The sequence below is a fragment of the Macrobrachium nipponense genome, chromosome 6 (genome assembly GCF_015104395.2).
Source record: "Macrobrachium nipponense isolate FS-2020 chromosome 6, ASM1510439v2, whole genome shotgun sequence".
Lineage (NCBI taxonomy): Eukaryota > Metazoa > Arthropoda > Malacostraca > Decapoda > Palaemonidae > Macrobrachium > Macrobrachium nipponense.
Window position 1 is genome coordinate 78,703,831 of NC_061108.1, and position 20,143 is coordinate 78,723,973.

Sequence of the window (20,143 nt, forward strand, 5' to 3'; positions counted from 1 at the left end):
ACCCACTTTCTGGGTAGAAAGGTAAAACACTGCTTAACAGAACGTTCCTGCATCTTATCGAGTAAACTTTGGTTGGGTAGCTCTTGGGTTGTTAAATTTCAGTGGTTGGTTTTCCAGAATTAGCGTATCTCATTGTGTCTAACTATGTCAGACTGAAGTGCTCATAGTATTAAGTATTGCAGCAAAGGGTGCAAGACTAGGTTCACATGGGCTAACTATGACATACATACAGTTTGTAGTTCTTACAGAGGACAAACTTGTGCTCCCAACCTTATTTGTGACGTGTAGGGAATGGGATCAGGTGAAGTTGAAGACTGACTTTTCATTTAGTGAGACTGCAAAGGGACAGAGTGAGAAAGGCAGCTGCTAAAGTTGAGGTTAGGACATCACATTCTCCTGAAGTAAGCTTAACTATTCCTTTGATGCCTGTAACTATCTTTTCTCCCATCCCTACTATGCCATCAACTCCTGTTACCTGGCTCCCTTACTTTGGAGCCCAATGCCATTGCCAGCCTTGTAGCCAGTATAAATATTAAGGTTGATATGTTAATGAATTCCATAACACAGCTTGGGACTCCTGCTAAGATCCTAATGGATCAAGTGAGTTCTTTTAGTGATGGTGCAAGTGCTGTCAGTGGAGGAAGTGACTGTATTTATCCCACCAATGCTCCTAGTAAAAGGTCCCTGCCAAATTCCCCGTCACTTGGGAGGAGGCAAACCGGAGGTGCAAGGGATGTTGGTGGGGTTTGCCCGTGGGTAGTAGCCCCCCCTCAACCAAGCCTTTCTTGCATTCCCAGGACTCTGTGGACAGCCACTGGAAAGTTATCCATGTGATTGTATTTGCCTTATCATCGAGTGACCTTGGTTCTGACTCAAACAAGAGGCAGGGTTGGTGTTTTACGGAGTCTTCTACCTGCAGTCTCTGTGTGGGATGCTCAGCTTCCATGCAAGTGTTCCAGAGATCAGGATCATAGCCCAGAACCATCTTGCAGGAAAAGTGCCCCCAATGTTTTCCAAGTATTGTGTTCCGAAATGCTCAGTCAAGAAGAGTTCTGAGCATTCAGTGGCGACCAAACACCGTGTGGTAGGATGTTCATTGACAGCCGAGAGCCCAGTGAGTGCTGACAGTGTGAGGTGTAGCGAGTGCAAATGTCCAGCTGATGCCAAACACTCGGTAGATGAGACTGCCGTGCGCTCTGAACAGTCAGTGATTGTGTGAGCTGAACATTCTGAGCGGCACTTGGCGCCAGAACGCTGTGTTTGAATGTCCTGTTAAAGTTAAAAGTTTGTGGTAAGAAACACCCAGTATTGGACTGCCCTCTTTCTGACTGCTTTCCATTTTCTGATGGCTCCATGGTTCCAGGGATGTCACTGATGACTTCTCCCCAACATGCCTTGGCACATTCACCTGTTCCTGCTATGCCACTGACTACAAAGCATACGACGGCATGTTCAGCTCACCATGAACCCCCCTCGCTGCCTGCTGTGTCGTGTGTGAGAACTCCGATGGCACATGATGCCTCAATGGACCTGATTCAGCTATACCTGGACAATATTTTGGACCTTCTTAAGAAGCTTTGTCTACAATTAAGAAACAACTGGACTTAACTCCCTCTCCACGCTCATCCTCAGAGGAAGACTTAGACCAGGAGGAAGGGGGGAGATCAGCCTACACAAGCCCATATCTCCTTACTGAAATTCTTTTTGTTTTGTTACTCTTCATTCTCCGATCTTTTGGCCCCATCATCGCCGGGCTCTTCATTTATGATGAGACAACCTGTGGGCACTGGTCTTCCGAAAGTGTTGCTCTCCTGCTTCTTGAAGAAAGCGCTGTCAGGCATCGGGACTTGGCTGGCCAACAAGAGGGATCTCAGGAAGGCTACGTTCTACACTCCTCTTCCTCTCCTGAAGAAATGGAGACACGTCTACTACGTCTCCGGGGAAGCTCCCTCCTTGGGAGTGTCTGCCTCCTCCCAAGGAGACTTCTCCGGCTTGGTAGATTCCTCAGGAAGATCAGCCTTCTCTTCCGTCAAGATCTGCCTTTTGTCTTTGTTGTTGGATCATTTAGTTAAAGACCTGTTTGAAGTCTTCAAAGTTTTCAGTTTCTTGGACTGGTCGGTGGGGTCAGTAACAAAGATGATCGAAGATTGTCTTCCCTACAAGACAACTTTGCCAAGGACTGGTTAGGCGTGCTGTCTTGTGCAGATAGAGCAATTCGTGACAACTCACAGGAACTGGCTGCTCTGTTCACCTTTGGTATCCTTAAGAAGAGGGAGCTGTGGTGTTCGTTTGTCACAAAAGCTGTCACCCCCTTCTAAAGGTCATCACTTCTGTTTGCTCCTATGGATCATGGCAGTCTTTTCCCTAGTGTTATTCTAGGATGTGCTACCTCTTGAGCTACAGAAAAAGGGGCAACCATCGGCTCTTTGGCGGCAAACACCCACTAGAGTAGAGACGACCCTCAGTTTTATTGCTGCATCACCACATGTTGAAGATGAGCACCAACCAGGAGGCAGTACCCTCCTCCTTTAGCAATTTAATCAGGTAAGATTACAGCAAGCATTTGAACAATGCTGATAAATTTACCATGCCAAATTCATCGCCTTTTTATTTTTTTTATTAGTTTGTGTACATGGATCCCACCTTCTGTCAATGTGGGATTCATCAATGTAATTACTTGGTAAGATACTTATATGAAAATGACATTATGATAAAATTTGGTTTTATACATACTTGCCAAGCAATTACATGGTCAGAGCCCTCACTTCCCCTCTCTCATGGACATGGAGCATGAATGAATCATTCTGTTATGCCATGTTGTACCTTTCTATCCCAAAAGTGGCAGTTAATTACCTACACCAAACACAGATTGCTTCTACAAAATTTAAATCTTAAGCTGCCATGGAAAATATGAATTAATAGTAAAGGACATACGTGTATATGTAAAATTAATTTTATTATAATGTCATTTTCATTATAAAATGTATGTACGTATACATACAGTACAGTATCTAGTCACGAAATAATACGAAAATACAGAATAGTGCTTCACAAAAAAATCTGAATAGAGGAGTTTCCTGCTAAAAATTTAGATAATTCTTCACAGAAAAATACACAAATTGGTCCATCTGCAAATTGTGAGACCACAAGTAGCAGCCGTTGGTTGTAGTTATCTTTAGTTTTGGACTGTTGGTCATGGGCTTTTGACTCAGGCACATGAGTCACCAGCACTCAATGAGATTAGTCCTTTTTTCCATCAAAGGATCCTCTGACAAGTTTTGCTACGAGGGCCTTACTCCTTGTTGTGGTTCGAACAATTGAGGACAGTACTTGCCAGTAAGGACCACACAACAGGAATGTAGAGAAGCTTTTTTTTCTCCTTATTAAATAGCTTTTAGTTCATTTGGCTGGACATTGTTTATCACAATGCGGTAGTCAGCTGACTGTAACAGTAGGTAAGATTAATTCCAAATAATTAAAATTTTTATGATTAAGTTAATTATTTGGATACTTCCTACTTTTAAAGTGGAAACCTATCCAACCTCTCCACATCTTAGTAGATGGTCATGAAGAATTCTAATGGGAATGTAAACATTCTAGTGCCCACCTGATGGGAAACAGGTGATTACAGAGACAGCCCTAGCGGGTTAGCAAAGCGTTATTTTGTTTCTAATGCTAACACCCAGTGGCACAAAAATTAAAACTAACTTTAACAGTAAGTTCGTAGCCAAATAATTAATTTTATCATATAATTTTTGATTTTTGTCATAGTTTTACTATGTCTGTTGCAAAAAAATTCTTTTTTTGGAGTGCCCATTCAGAATTAATAGCTATACCATGTGTCAAAGCGCTCTTTCACAAACTTTCATTGTGCTTGATATTTATTTGATATCATGCTTGAAATAAATATTGTGTAATAGGAAACTATTTATAACCTTCATTTGTTACTTTGTTTCTCAGCGAACACATGCAGATAAATTTCTTCTGAGAGAAAGCCATATGGATGAGATACTAGACCAGATATCTACCCCAAACTTGATAAAAATTAATAAAGGATATTAAAAAAATGGTCTGGGAAGTGGAATCTAAACCCTAATGGAAACTGTTAGCATTGGATTTGAAAGGTTTGGAACGAAAATCTATGGCTTGCTGAGGGAAGAAAGCATCTTGCACACACACATAACATAACACATTCATAGTAAAGCTAAGTCATGAAATTATTGTTTAATTTTATTTACAACAGGTTTGGTGAGCATGGCGCCCATGATGGCTCCTGCTGGTGGGATGGCTGTCATGACCCAGGCCATGAGTCACCCAGAGTCTGGTGTTGGTCCTGATCACCATAGCCTGAATACTCCCTATCATCACCATCCTCCTCATCATCATCATGCCCCTCCTACTGCTCACCACCCAGGGCCACCACCTCATCATCCCAGTGGACCTCCACAGCCACCTCCAACGGGGCCTCCCCCGCACACAGGCCCTCCTCACTCTCAGTATCATCCAGCACATCACCCTGCACAGGCTCCACATCATGGACCTCATCCCTCTCATGCTCCACATCACGGCCCACATCATTCAGCCCCACATTCGGGGCCTCCTCACTCAGGTCCTCATTCTGGGCCACATGGAGGACCTCATTCAGGACCACATGGTGGCCCTCATGGTGGACCTCATGGTGGACCTCATGGAGGCCCACATGGAGGCCCTCATGGAGGGCCCCATGGTGGCCCACATACTCATGGTGGGCCTCATTCTGGCCCTCACATGGGGCAACATACTGGAAATAGTGCAAGTGGAGGACATGGTGGAGCTCACAGCGGTCCCCATGGAGGTCATCACAGCGGTCCCTCACACCCTCAGCCTCATTTGCAACCAGCTGCAGCTGGTCCTCCCCATATGACACATCCTCCACACTCCATCTTACATCATTCAAGTCCTCATCAGGTAAGTGTTATCAAAAAGTATTTGTTTGAATAAAGCATTCAATAGTCACTGTTCATTATTTGGCACCTTTTTGAAGTGTGTACAATGCAGTACGAATGTGCCTCTTAGAGCAAAAAAAAATATATTAGTTTCCTGGAACATTGATCTTTAAAAGACCTTACAGATTAGCGGGATGGGTAGTGGAGGGCCAAGTGGTATGGGAACCTCACCTAGTAATACTCATCACCAACAACAGCAGCAGCAACAACAGCAGCAACAGCAGCAACAACAACAACAACAACAGCAGCAGCCACCCCCTCCACAGCCATCACACCATTCACAGGTAAGTTGTTTGAAAATAGTTTTGAAGTATTTTTGTCAAGATTTTATTATTCAGCTGAAAGATTGTGAAAATTGGTTATTAGAAAAGTAAATTAGAAAACACTGTACTGTTATTGTCATAATCACCATCATTTTCATCATAATCATTATCATCAAGGAGCAAGTTCACCAGTGTTCCAACACACTGACCTAGGATCTTAGAAGTTATAAAATAATTAGAATTTTCTTACCATTAGAAATGATTAGTATGGAACTATATTGCAGTTCAGCATTTGCAGCTCCATTTAATCGCAGATTTTATTGTAGTGTCTTACCGAACAATTATACAGCCGTGATTTCCACGAGCGGCAGGAGACTAAATTCAAATTTGGCGCGTAGGCGTCGCCAACACTGGTGGTGATGACGTCATCTCCCTCCACTCGCGGGAGAACCAGTTACAACTGCCCAGGTGAATCCAATTCATTTCCTGCCGGCGTCCGGTGAACATCGGTGGTCGGTGTGGTTGGATGACTTTGCTTCGCTTTTTTTCTAGTGGATTTGATCTTCGGAATTGATGAAGTACTCTTATTTGGAGTTGTTGTTTGTTAATTTGCATTTTGTTCATGCAACTTACCTGACAGATATATACATAGCTGTATTTTCCGAAGTCCGACAGAATTTCAAAACTCGCGGCACACGCAGTGGGCGGCCAGGTGGTAGTACCCATTCCCGCCGCTGGGAGGCGGATATCAGGAACCATTCCCATTTTCTGTTCATATTTTTTCTGTCGCCGGTCGGTAAACAACTGTTTACAGACCTCCGCCTAGGATTTTTTGGATTGACTCGTTCTTAAGTATCTGGATTGACTTTTGGTTATTGATTCTGGATTGTTGGATTGGCATACGCGATAGTGGACTTTTTTTTTATTTTGGATTGGCTTTTCTGTAAACGTGATGTCTGGATCAAGTTCAGTGAGTTTCAGAGTGTGTGTGAAGAGTGATTGTAAGGTGAGGCTACCTAAATCATCGGTAGATCCCCACACAGTATGTATGGGGTGTAGGGGGCATGTATGTTTATTGGATGATCGGTGCAATGAATGCGAAGGTTTGACCGATGATGGATGGAAGGTGTATGATTCTTATCGGCGTAAATTGGAACGCGATAGGATCAGGAGGTCTTCCTCCAAGAGCGGTTCTTCTAAAGGTAAGGGAAGTAATATTTCACCTGCATTAACACCTTTAGAATTTGTTTCACCTAAACCTGTGATGTTGCCTTCGGGCCCTGATTCTGTGTCTGGAGAAGGTAATGCCCTTTCTCTGATTTTAGAGTCTTTACGCACTCTAGAATCTAAAGTGTTAGCCTTGGAAACCGGCTCAGTGAAAGTGTGTGATCGTGCCCCTAGTGTTGTGGAGGGGGCGTCAGATCGGCCCCATAATGCCTCTAGGTCTAGACCGCTATCGGACTCCCAGGACTCAAGGAGTGGATATGTCGAAAGCCGCAAGAGGGTTACGGGGGCTCCCCACCGATCTGGCGTCCCTTCGGCAGGACCTGTTGCAAAGTCCCAGGCTGTCAAGGAGCGCGCATCCTTAAGGACTGCTTTTCGTCCTCCGAAGCGTCCTCCCCGCACAAGGGGTGGAGCGCTCGGAGAGACTCTCGTCCTCTGAAAAGGACGTTTCGTGCGGAGGACGCTTCACGTCCTACATCGCCGATTTCATCGGAGGAAGCGTATGAAGCTTTTCCACCTCAGAAGAGAGGTAAAATCTCTTCCAACGAGGTCTCTGGGTTGCGCGCACAGGCGCATATCCCTGAGAAGCAGGTAGCTGTACCTGTGAGAAGGAAGGAGGCGTCCCCTCGCCCCTCGGCTTCTCGCAGGTTCAGCCCTTCGCCTCCTTTAGTTTCTTCACCTACGAAGAACATTCTTGTGTCCCTTCAGGACCAGTTGTCGGCCTTGATGGCTCAGAAGACACGCCCAACAGTCGAACCTAAACGTAGGAAGGACGTCAGGCTACCTGTCAAGAGGACGAAGCAGCCCCCTTCTCCTTCTCATCGTTCGTCTCTTTCTCCTCCTGCGTCTCCTTCGGTGCTCCTCCGATATCGTTCTTCTAGTAAGAAGTCACGTGTACAGGACGCTTTGCTTCCCTCTCGACGTCCTGCGCAGACCGCTCGTGAGGACGCTTCAGAGGACGTTCTTCAGGACGCTCGACAGGACGCTTTTCAGGACGCCTGGGAGGACGCTTCGGAGGACGACGACGCTCGTCAGGTCGCTTTTGTGGACGCTTTTCCGCAAGAAAAGGCTTTCGAGAGCGCACAGAAGGACGCTTTGAAAGCTAAGTCTGGACGCTTTAGCGGCAAGCGTAAAGACGCTTCTTTAGAGAGAGTTAGAGCAACCCAAGTCGCCTCTCATGACGCTCAGCGCTGTCAAGACGCTCTTCTTCCTTCATGCTCTAAGGATCGACAGAAGGTCGGTCGAGTTGAAGAAGCTTCTGCACCCAAACCTCGGAGATCTTTGTTGAAAGTTATTCCCGTTGGGCGCATGCCCTCTCCGGAGGAGCAGTCTCCGATTCCTCTTAGGGAGGAAGGAGAGCTTAGTAGTCCGGCAGACTCAGTTGAGGAGGAGCAGCCGTCGGTTTCGTCCGTTTTGGATTATAAAGTGCTGGTGCGGCTGTTACGCTCGTCTTTTGGAGACCAGCTCCAGCCTGCAGCTCCCAGGTCTCCACCCTCTCAATTTTCTTCATCGAAGTCTTGTAAGATCCCGGAGTTCGTGGAAATGAAGACTTCTCTGTCCACCAAGAGGGCTTTTAAGAAATTACAAAACTGGATGGAACGATGGAAGGATCAGGGCAAGTCGACTTTCGCCCTTCCTCCCTCAAGACTCAGTGGAAAAGGGGGCATTTGGTATGAGACCAAAGGTGAAGTAGGTATGAAGATCCCTTCGTCATCCCAAGGGGATTTTGCTAGTTTGGTCGACGCCCAGAGGAGGTCCCTTTTGTCGACAGCTAAGATTTCTTGGACGCCTACGAAGATAGACCATCACATGAAAGGACTTTTAAGGACTCTCGAAGTCTTCAACTTTTTAGACTGGTGCTTGGGAGTCCTAGATCTTCAATCTAGGAGTCCGGACTCGTTAAGTTTGGGGGAGCTGTCCAGTGTGTTAACCTGCATGGACAAGGCCGACAGGGATGGTTCGGAAGAGTTAGTGTCTCACTTTGGTACTGCTTTTCTTAAGAAGAGAGCGCTGTTCTGCAATTTTACTGCAAGATCAGTTACTACGGCTCAGAAAGCGGAGCTTCTCTTTGCGCCTCTTTCGAACCATCTCTTCCCCCAGACTATAGTGAAGGACCTGGCAGGTAGCTTACAGGAGAAGGCTACTCAGGACCTCTTGGCCCAGTCTTCGAGACGTCCCGCAGTTCCTACTACGTCTTCTTTTGGACGACCGCCAAAGAAGGTTAAACCCTTTCGTGGGGCTCCTCCCTCGAGAGCTGCTCCTCGAGGGAGAGGGCTTTCAAGAGGAAGAGCTTCTTTCAAGCTGAAAGCAAGCAAGTGAAGATCAAGTCCTTCAGACACCAGTCGGAGCCAGACTGAAGTTCTTTGCGGGAGCATGGAGAGAGAGAGAGATACGGACCCTTGGTCCCTCAAAATCGTGGAACGGGTACAAGATCCCCTTTTTAGATCCTCCTCCTCTATCCACAACTCCCAGAGATCTTTCTCCTTCGTATTAAGGGGAGAAACGACAAATTCTTTTCGATCTTTTAGATCAAATGATCGAGAAAAGAGCCGTGGAGCAGGTCTTAGACCGGGGGTCACCAGGATTTTACAACAGACTTTTCCTGGTACCGAAGCAGTCGTCGGGTTGGCGTCCAGTCCTAGACGTGAGCAGGCTGAATCTTTTCATAGAAAAGATTAAAGTTCAAAATGGAAACGCCTCAGTCTGTTCTAGGAGCCTTGAGACCGGGCGACTGGATGGTGTCCTTAGACCTGCAGGACGCATACTTTTTTCGTTCCAATCCACCCTCTTTCAAGGAAGTATCTGAGGTTCGTTTTGAAAGACAAAGTCTGGCAATTCAGATCCCTTTGCTTCGGCTTAAGCACAGCTCCGATGGTATTTACCATGATTATGAAGAATGTAGCGAGATGGTTGCATTCTGCAGGGATAAGAGTATCTCTTTATCTCGACGATTGGCTAGTCAGAGCTTCGTCAGAAGAGAGGTGTCTGAAGGACCTTCAGTTCACGTTAGCCTTGGCGAGGTCCCTGGGACTTCTGGTCAACCTCGAAAAGTCACATCTGACCCCAACACAGTCCATCGTGTATCTGGGGATTCAGATGGATTCAGTGGCTTTTCGGGCGTTTCCGTCCCAGGAACGACAGCTACAAGGCTTAGAGAGAGTTTCGGCCTTCCTGGGGAAAGGAACTTGCTCGGCGAGGGAATGGATGAGTCTGCTGGGGACCATTTCCTCGCTGGAAAAGTTTGTTTCCCTGGGGAGACTACACCTCAGGCCTCTCCAGTTTTTCCTGGCAGAAGACTGGAGAGTCAAAGAAGATCTGGATGCGACCTTGAAGATCACCGAATCGGTGAAAAGCCATCTAAGATGGTGGCTCGATCCTCGGAAGTTTCGAGAGGGTTTGTCTCTAAAGCTTCAGAGTCCCGACCTAGTGTTGTTTTCCGACGCCTCCGTGTTGGGTTGGGGAGCAACACTGGGAGGGGAAGAAGTGTTAGGCACCTGGAGGGGGGAACAGGTGTCCTGGCACATCAATGTGAAGGAACTAGCGGCTGTTTTCCTGGCGCTACAGTTCTTTGAGGAAAAGGTTGCAGACAAAGTTGTTCAAGTCAACTCGGACAACACCACGGCCCTTGCGTACCTAAAGAATCAGGGAGGAACACACTCCCGACCTCTATTTCACCTAGCGAAGGAGATTCTGTTGTGGGCAAGTGCAAGGCGAGTCAAGATCCTGACGAGATTCATCGCAGGAGTCCAGAATGTCAGAGCGGACCTTCTCAGCCGACAGGACCAAATCCTGCCGACAGAATGGACTCTGCATCAAGACGTTTGTCGGGAGCTATGGAAGCTTTGGGGACGTCCTCTGGTCGACCTATTTGCGACGTCGAGGACAAAGAGGTTGCCTCTTTATTGCTCCCGTGTTGGATCCAGGACCGATCGCTATAGACGCACTGCTCTGGGATTGGACGAACTTAGACCTGTATGCCTTCCCGCCATTCAAGATCATGGGGGGGAAGTCATGAGGAAGTTCGTGGCGTCGGAGGGGACGAGGTTGACCCTGATGTTGCCCTGGAGGAGAGATCTACTCAAACAGCCCCACTTCGAAAGATATCACCAAAACCTCTCCGCTCTGGGTCAGACTGCGTTCAGACTATCGAAAAGTTGGCCAGAGCGAGAGGTTTTTCTAAATCAGCTGCAAAAGCGATCGCCAACGCAAGGAGGGCTTCATCGAGAGCTGTTTACCAGTCGAAGTGGGCTTCCTTCAGGGCATGGTGTAGAAAGGAGGGAATTTCCTCTTCCACTACCTCTGTGAGCCAAATAGCCGATTTCCTGCTTTTCTTAAGGAATGTGCAGAAGTTGGCAGTCCCTACCATCAAGGGATATAAAAGTATGCTGTCAGCAGTCTTTCGGCACAGAGGCCTAGACCTTACTGACAACAGAGATCTTCACGATCTCTTGAGATCGTTCGAGACAACTAAGATACCTCAGGCGAGACCTCCTTCCTGGAACTTAGACTTAGTTCTAAGACTTTTGATGTCGAGTCCTTTCGAGCCTCTCCATACTGCATCTCTTAGGAACTTGACAAAGAAAGCTCTTTTCCTAACTGCTCTGGCGACGGCGAAGAGAGTTAGCGAAATTCAAGCCATTAGTAAACAGGTGGGCTTCAAAGGTGACAACGCTGTCTGCTCTTTGAGTCCCACTTTCTTAGCGAAAAATGAGAACCCGTCTAACCCTTGGCCCAAGAGCTTTGAGATTAAGGGTATGACAAGCCTTGTGGGCCAAGAACCTGAGAGAGTCCTGTGCCCTGTCAGGGCTCTCAAGTTTTACGTTCGCAAGACGAAGGAGGTACAAGGTCCCTCAGATAATCTGTGGTGCTCTGTAAAGAGACCCGATTTACCATTGTCCAAGAATGCTTTGGCGTTCTTTCTGAGAGACGTTATAAAAGAGGCTCATTCATCTTACCAGAAGACTGATTTGAGCCTCTTGCGAGTGAAAGCTCACGAGGTCAGAGCGGTCGCAACCTCGCTTGCCTTCCAAATGAACATGTCGATCAAGGACATCCTTGATGCCACCTTTTGGAGGAGCAATTCTGTATTCGCCTCACACTACTTGAGAGATGTGAGAAAGATATACGAGGACTGTTGTTCTCTTGGGCCATACGTGTCTGCAGACACAGTCTTGGGGGCTGGAGGTAGCTCTTTTCCTATCCCTTAGTTAGGTTTAGGTTAGTTTTTATTATTGAGTTTTTAGGTTGTGGTGAGTCTTGTGTGAAGATCTCCCATCTCTTAGTTTAGTGTTCAAAGGGTCTTTGGATAGTTGGTCAGGTGGTGGTCAGTTGCTTCGTTGCCCTCATATGTATGGCTCGATGGTCTTGTCACGTTGAGGTCACGTCCCAGTTGACAGATCATCCAGAGCGCACCAGCACTACAGGTCTCCACCTGGCTGGCAACTCTGATTAAGCAAAAGCAGGCTTAAGTGACAGTAATCACAGAGTCTACTTTGCTAACAGGTGAGGAACCAAGATATATATTATCTACTTAATTTAAGTTTCCTACAAATCCTATTCTGTCTCTTCCCACCATCCGAAGGTGGGATTCAGCTATATATATATCTGTCAGGTAAGTTGCATGAACAAAATATGACAATTTGTCGAAAATTGCATTTTTCCTAACTATACAAACCTGAGGTCCTTTAACAATAGGAAGGTAACTAGCGGCAGCTGGGACGGTCGTAAGCTTCGAACAAGGGGAGAACGGTAGTTAACTGCTTGTCCGATCGTGCGCGCGCCCGCGCGCCCGAGAGGTGAAGAATCACTTTTGCTTTAGGCCCATGCAAAAAGTTGCAGAGTGAGGGGTGGCATGAGGTGGGACTATATGTAAAAGACCTCAGGTTTGTATAGTTAGGAAAAATGCAATTTTCGACAAATTGTCATTTGTTCCGATACGTAATACAAACCCTCGGTCCTTTAACAATAGGAAGACTCACTTCTTGGTGGGAGGAATCTGAGTCTTTTTGGTGAACAGACTGGTGTTCGTCCAACCCTGGAGTGCCTCCCTGGTCGTAAGAGCAAGGGAGGGATCCAAACCTCTGTCCGATTGATCGGGGTGTGCACCGCAGGATCAATGGTCAGACCTCTGGGCCAAGTACTGAGAGAGAGGCAAGCGTATCTCTTCGTACCAGCAAGCAAGAACTTGTTCCTGTTTGCAAGAGACAATCATAAAATGATGGGTTTGTCTCAAATTGGCATCCACTTCCTCCCCCTTGTTGGAGGAAGTGGTGGATATTTACTCCTATCCCTACTGAAAGGGATAGGATGGTGCTCTATTGAGTAGCTCACCTGCATCTCGTCCTTACCCAGCAGGGTGACGACCGTGTCCCTCTACCCAGAGGTAGAGGGAAGAAAAAGATGGGAAGAGGAGCCAGTCACACACTCATTCCTCATCCATTCTTACGGTCACACCAGGACTCGATGCTGTTCAGCCTGCGAGGGTCTGGGTTAACTACACAACGTGTTGAGCAACCACCACGGTTCCCAAGGAAAAAGATCCAAGGAACTGTGGGCAATATCCCGAAGGTAGAAGGAGGTGCATGCGGTCCAGTTGGACCAGGCGCCTGCCTTCATTACCTGCGCCACGGAGAAGTTCTTGCGGAACGCGAGAGAATGATGAAGAGGCGTCCACACTCATCCTGGGTGTCGAGTTTCTTCAGACAGCTCCGTCGCGCCTTCACAGGACAAAGCAGCATAGCCTTCGTATCGGAGGAGGTGAAGTCCATTAGGGAGGGTATTGTGAAGGACTCGAACCAATCATCAGTTACCGAAGGGTTCTGAGTCTTCGCTACGAAGATCGGTACGAAATCGAGCGTCACAAATCCCCATCCCTTTGTGCTTGACTTCTCAAGAGAAGTCATGCAGTTACCTAAGACGAAAAGAAGGGGATAGTCGTATGACCTATCCCTCTTCTCGACTTTGGTTATGTACAGTACTCATACTGACAAGCTATTAAGACGAAGTAATGATTGCTCTGGAACAACCGAACTAAGTCCACAGCATAGTTCGTAACTGACTCGGGCGCTCTGACAGCTGCCGACTGACTGGTTCGGAATCAGTAGAGGCAAGTTGTCCAAGCATCCGGGTAAGTCACGTGACCTTCGCCCTTTAAAGAGTTATGCTGAGAGACCAAACAAATAAAATATTTGTTAGTCACCGATGCCGGACGGCGCGGCGATGATTCTCTTAATGCATAAGCTCAAAAGGCGAAAGTCAATTGCCTTCAAAAGACCGAGGTCCCTGATGGCAAGAAAATCTCATAGATGTTGAATCTCAGCTTAAGGAGAAACAACACTATGTGACGTTGAAGACGAAGGTAGGCAATGAATGCAACCTACGTCTTCCAGCTGAATCGAGAGAAGGAATCTCAAGATTCTAAACCTGTGCTTACAAATGACTGAAAACGCTAACCGCCATTTCATTGCTGTCCGGTGTGCAGTGAAAGCGGGCGTTCTTCAGTAATGAAACACAGGGGAGCGCCGCCTGAAGAACTGCTTCTCATGGGCTGAACGTTTGGAAGTAGAGCTGGCAGGTGTGGGAGTAGGCGATGTCTTTCAATACATCTGCTAATCCGGGGTGAACAATGAACAATTGCACACCTCCGAATACAAGATATTTTGAGGACAAACTCAGATTCCGCAAAAATCATTCGCATTATCGAGATACGATGCAGCAAGAAACTATTACAGAATTCTGTTACCGTGCGGTAAACAGAAAGATGAGAGTCGAATAGATATCTCTGTTTAAAATTCTCGCAATACCGAAGACGATGAATACTAGCGTCACAGCAGTAGATGGTCATTCATGTATGCGAGAATCCCCGTTAATCAGAGACTTAAGTCCGTGATTGTTGGGCAGAGATACGGTTGGTATTCAATCAAAGCCGGTGAGAAAGACATAACCAACCGTCCATCTCAAAGCGGCAGCTGGTACTGAAATGCCTCGGGCAATTCAATACGCAGTAGCTGTCGCTGACTCGTCATCTGAGTTGCCAAGTAATCCTTTCCACGAAGGAGTGCGTTCGGCTAGAACCACCGAGCATAAAAAGATATGCTCGAGCAATTATATTTATGCGAAACGAATTTCGGTAAATATAAAAGCTTAAATGGTGTTGTTGTGACAACACCATAAGTATATAAAATTGAAACTGGAAACTCCTGGGAGGTTGCAGGCAACCCGAGTTGCAGTTCAATTAGAATACTTTTCGTCTAAGTCGCAATCCGTAGAATAACCAGGATATGCGCCTACCCCTCGGACCATTCAACTGCTTAGCAGAATCATGTCGCGAGGTTAATATACCTAGTATATTTGTAGGATTCTGAACAACGATCTCCATCCTAAATTCTTTCCTTCAAGAAAACAAAATAAGGATTGGAGATCGACCACCTTCGGTCTCTATCAAAGAGAGTGAAGAAGTCTTCCTCGAAGGAAAGCTTCAATGGTGAACAGAATACTAAGATGATAGTTCAAGCCAAACTGGATATTCCCGTCCGTTCTTCTCTATTCCAGGTTGGTCGCCTATTGTGAGATAGTCTTCTTTCAGCAGCAGTCTTCTTCCTAATGCTAGAAATTCCAGGAATTCGAGCATAGGCGAGGTTCCCGATTATCGTGTAACATATCGGGGATTCTCGTCTCGCTCACTTTGGACTGTGGTCTCGCCTAAGTGTTTGGAGATCGTAAGAACTCTTAACACTCTGAATGCGCTAGAAATTCCGTAGAATTCTAAGCAGTCTGCGAAACCCCCACCGAATTCGTCAAACGATATCGGCTGGTGGTCCTCTCGATTCCCGTAGAAATCGAGAATGGGGCAGGATCCCTCCTCAACGACCGGGGCTTACGTCAGGTAGGACCCGAAGGTCCCCCCGGTAGCACAGTCCCCAACGTGGAATCCTACAGAGAAATCTCTGTAGGATCCCTCCCCTTTCCCTCGTAGCCGTAAGGAGAGAGGGAATGGGGGAGGAATTGGATACTCGCTCGCCTTCCCAGTGGAACTAGCAGTTGGAGAAGAGTAGGAGCAGCCATCGCCTTGCGGCGATGGCCTCTCAGAGTCTGGGAAAACGTATCGTCAGGAGAAAACGTTTTCCCGAGGAGGGTTACGAACTCTCACTGTAGGTAAGGGTCTGCCGCCACTGTGAACGTCGTCTGGGTGGGGCTGATCGACACCTGACAGGAGAGAGCCGATACCGTCCTCCGACTCATTCCAGTCCTCGTCGAGGTCGAAACCTCTCAGGAGGACCGAAGGAGTATTTAAATACGGTGTCCGAAGACCGTAGAAAACGCCGCTGTCGCAGTAGAGGAGGTGGAAGTAGCTTGATCGACCGGCCAGAACTGAGAGAGCCTTCTTGTCCGGAGACGAGAGACTCTGGTTCAAGACAGAATCGGCAAGCTCCGATCGCGGCAAACCCACCGTCGGTTTGGGTTCCCTCTCGGGCCCCAAAACGACTCGAGCAGAGACATGGGCTCTGCTGGTGGGAGCGGCGATCCTTCCCCCAGGTCGTTGTGCTGACGAATCAGTGCAATAACCTGGGCAAAGTTACTCTGAATCTCGGAAGTTACAGCGTCTTGAGGAGTAGGACCATCCAGTCCCTCCAACAAGAGCAGCTCCCAAGACCCTCCTCCTTCAGAAGAAGGACCAGCAACAGATCCCTGACGGTTGCCTCCAATCACTTGCGCATACGTCCTGGCTGGTCCTAAGACCATACCTGGCACGTGCGGCGTCGTGACGGGATCGTGAGCGGCGCATCTCTCACGATCACTCCTATATACCTCGCTCTTCCTGGCGTATGCCGAGGAAGTTGAAGGTATCGGAGAGACAGAACTGACGCTACCCCCTCCCCCCCCTGATGGTCGCCTCCAATCACTTGCGCGTACGTCCTGGTTGGTCCTAAGACCATACGTGGCACGTGCGGCGTCGTGACGGGATCGTGAGCGGCGCACCTCTCACGATCACTCCTAGCTACCTCGCTCTTCCCGGTGTAGCCCGAGGAAGTTGAAGGTAGTGGAGAGACAGACCTGACGCTCCCCCCCCCCCCCTCGCTGGCAGGACCAGCGTACGTGGGGGGCTGCAGCCGATCACCAACCCGCGGTGGGGATCGATCTGCAGGCCTGGCCGTGCCGCTCACCTGTGGCGAGCGGCTCGACTGAGCACGTCGACCCCGGTCCCGTGCGTCAGACGAGCTGCTGCTGGTCATCGTATCCGCCCGGTCCCTGTGGGAGCGGCGGTCAGGTGACCTGCAGAGCTCACTTTCGCGGTGAGACCGGTGAGCGTCCTCGCGGCACGTCAAACCGCTGGTACCAGCCGAGGCTGGTACCGTCGGTCGAGGGGACCTGGGGGACCTCTTCCCAGCCTCAACCCGTGGCCGGTCAGAGACCGTCACGTCCACCCGAGGTACCGGCTGGTCGCTGCGAGAGCGGCCGCTGGCCTGGCGAGAGTCACCTGAGCGGGTCTCGACAGTCTTCTGCTCCGTGCCTCGGTCATGACGCTGAGCGAACTCAGGCGTCTTAACTTTGGCTGCACGGTCACCCGAAGGAGACCGTACACTCGGAACTTCTCGCGGACGAGAAACCGAGCCGGTACCTGGCTTAGCAGCAGAGCTGCCAAGACCAGGCGAGGGTGTACCAGCGGTAGCCAGCACACCCTTGGTCCCCGTCTTCTTCTTCTTCTCAGAAGGGGAGACGGGCCCCGTTCCCGAAGGAACAGGAGGACCAGCAGAAGAACCCCCCCGTCACACCGGAGTGTGACGAGCCCTTCGAAGTTCCCGAAGGAGTCTTCTTAGGGGGAAAACCCGGTTACCAGCTGGTCGCTGCGAGAGCGGCCGCTGGCCTGGCGAGAGTCACCTGAGCGGTTCTCGCCAGCCTTCTGCTCCGTGGCGTGGTCTTGGCGCCGAGCGAACTCTGGCGCCGAAACTTTGGCTGCACGGTCTCCCGAGGGAGAGCGTACACTCGGGATCTCCCGCGAACGAGAGACCGAGCTGGAACCTGGCGTAGCGGCATCGCCGCTAGCACCAGGCGAGGAAGTACCAGAGCTAACCGATACTCCTCTGGTCCCCGTCTATCTCTTCCTTACGGAAGGGGAGACGGGCCCCGCTCCCGAAGGAGCAGGAGGACCAGCAGAAGGACCCCCCGTCCCACCGAGGTGGGACGGGCCCTTAGAAGTTCCCGAAGGAGACTTCTTAGGGGGAAGAGGCAGCCTTCTTCTTCTTCGGCTTATGGGCCTTAGAAGTCGAAGGGGAAGAGGCAGCAGCAGACGAAGACGAAGATGACACCTTCCTCTTCTTCGTCAGCTCACGCAGGACAGTCGTCAGGTCCTCCATCCAGGCCGGAGTCGGGCCTATTGCCGAAGCAACACGGCCCGACTGCACCTGTCCGGAAGGACCTGGGACTGGGGAAGACACACCATGGGCAGGACCAGCATGGACAGGCGCAGGAACCAGGAGCGACAGGAACAGCAACCAGCTCAGGAGCGGCAGGAACAGCGGCAGCGGTAAACACAGAAGGGACAGCCAAGCCAGTAGCGGGAACCACATCAGCGACAGGTACGGCAGGCCCAGCCATCGCCTCGTAGAATCATCGGCAGCCAGCGGGAAGCTGGTACTGGCGGCCGGTCCAGGGGCGAGCTGCTGGAACAGCGGAAGTCTGGGGCAGGCAACACGAAGAAAACACAGGCGGCGGCGGCATACCCCTCCTCGGTACGGCGGCGACCGGCCCTAGAAGCGGCAGACGGCGTCACCGACACAGCATGGGGAGTGTAGACCAGCGGGGGGAAGCAGCATAAGCGGCCGTTGAAGGTTGTAGTGGAGACCACTCCAAGGTCACCGCCCCAGACCTCGCTAGACGCTGCAGCAGATCGTGGATGCTAGGCACGCCCTGCAGCCGCAGTGGCCCATACCTGTCCAAGGTCGTCTCCCACGGATGTAGCACCTGCGGTAGCACAGACAGATTAGTAAGAGGGGTTCCCTCACGCACGGGGGGGAGACATGCCCACCCCACCCCGAACGGAAGGAAGACCCCAAATACAAAATACGAGGAAGCTGAGCGGGGGGGCAGGAAAGAAGACGAAGAATCGGATACCAAGGGAGTTGCGGGAGAGCTTTCCGACGACTTCCTGGCAGACCTTCGCTTCCCCTACCCCCGCACAGCAGTGAAAAGTAATATGAAAATGAAACAGAATACTGCACTTGCGATTCACTTCATAGAACTTAAAGGGGGAAAGATCAATTCCCGGGTAAGAGCGGAAACTTGATCCATAATAATATGATGCTATCATAATTATAAATGAAAATGAACAATACTGCACTTGCGATTTTACTTTCACAGCAATAAATCGTAAGGATTAATTCCCGGGTAAGAGCGGAAATTGATCCAAAATTAAATTTGATGCAATTAATAAATGAAAATGAAAAGAAAACTGCATTGCGAATCCACTTTCATTGCATTCTATTCATACAAAATAAGAGGCTCGTGCCGAGCGCAATCAAGCTCTCTGCAACGAACGCACAGGGCAAAAATATAATGAAAAAGAGTACTTACATCTTTCAATTACACACTTTCGCCCAAAATACAAGACTCGGCGCGAGTGCGCACGCCCTCGGCACCGAGACATAATTAAATTCAATTTCATGAAAAGAGCGGAAATCGCCGCCTCTACGGCGATAGCTCCATGTTGATTCATAATTAAGTAATGAAATTGAAAACAGTGTACTTACAGTTTCATTTTCAAGATCAAACAAACCATTAGTAGAAAACACAATATAAACAAAGCATACGACGATGAAACGGGCAGAGAGCGATGACGAACACGTCCTTCACACCCGCGGCCGAAAGCAAAAGTGATTCTTCACCTCTCGGGCGCGCGGGCGCGCGCACGATCGGACAAGCAGTTAACTACCGTTCTCCCCTTGTTCGAAGCTTACGACCGTCCCAGCTGCCGCTAGTTACCTTCCTATTGTTAAAGGACCGAGGGTTTGTATTACGTATCGGAACAAGTTATTGTTATAATACAATTAAGTTTGTTCATACTTACCTGGCAGATATATATAATTAAAGTGCCCACCCTCCTCCCCTCAGGAGACAGTGGCATTAATAAAAATATGAATAGAAAATGGGAATGGTTCCTGATATCCGCCTCCCAGCGGCGGGAATGGGTACTACCACCTGGCCGCCCACTGCGTGTGCCGAGAGTTTTGAAATTCTGTCGGGCTTCGGAAAATACAGCTATATATATATCTGCCAGGTAAGTATGAACAAACTTAATTGTATTATAACAATAACATATTTAGGCATTGCCATGTCGGATTCTAGTCCATCAGGAGTTAGTTTTGCATCTCAGGATGTAAAACTAGATTATCCAAATTAGAGTATGATTCTCACACTAAATGTGTTAAGTGTAGGGGACAGGTTTGTTCAGCAGATCGAACATGTAATGAGTGTAGTGATTGGACTGAATCCCAATGGAAGTTTTTTAGTTCATACTCGGAGAAATTAGCGAAAGACAGAATTAGGAAAGCAGCGCTTAGGGAAAGAAAGCTTAGCGCAGCTTCTTCTGCCTCTTCTTGCGATGCATCTGTTCCTTCTGTTTCTGTTTCTCCTCAAATTGTTATGTCTCCTTTAAGTACACCTCCTATTCCTCCT

The 20,143-nt window shown here is 48.7% G+C and overlaps 1 protein-coding gene across 4 annotated transcripts in view; it reads left to right on the forward strand.

The window, feature by feature from the left end:
- The window catches only part of LOC135216880 (double-stranded RNA-binding protein Staufen homolog), a 203,385-nt gene that overhangs the window by 54,336 nt on the left and 128,906 nt on the right, over positions 1 to 20,143 (forward strand). For 3 of the 4 annotated variants that reach the window (XM_064252402.1, XM_064252404.1, XM_064252400.1), the window contains exons 3-4: positions 4,244 to 4,947; positions 5,102 to 5,269. In XM_064252402.1, the coding sequence (XP_064108472.1) occupies positions 4,244 to 4,947; positions 5,102 to 5,269 (872 nt within the window). The remainder of the gene's footprint in view (positions 1 to 4,243; positions 4,948 to 5,101; positions 5,270 to 20,143) is intronic. The other variant, XM_064252401.1, reaches the window with a different exon arrangement.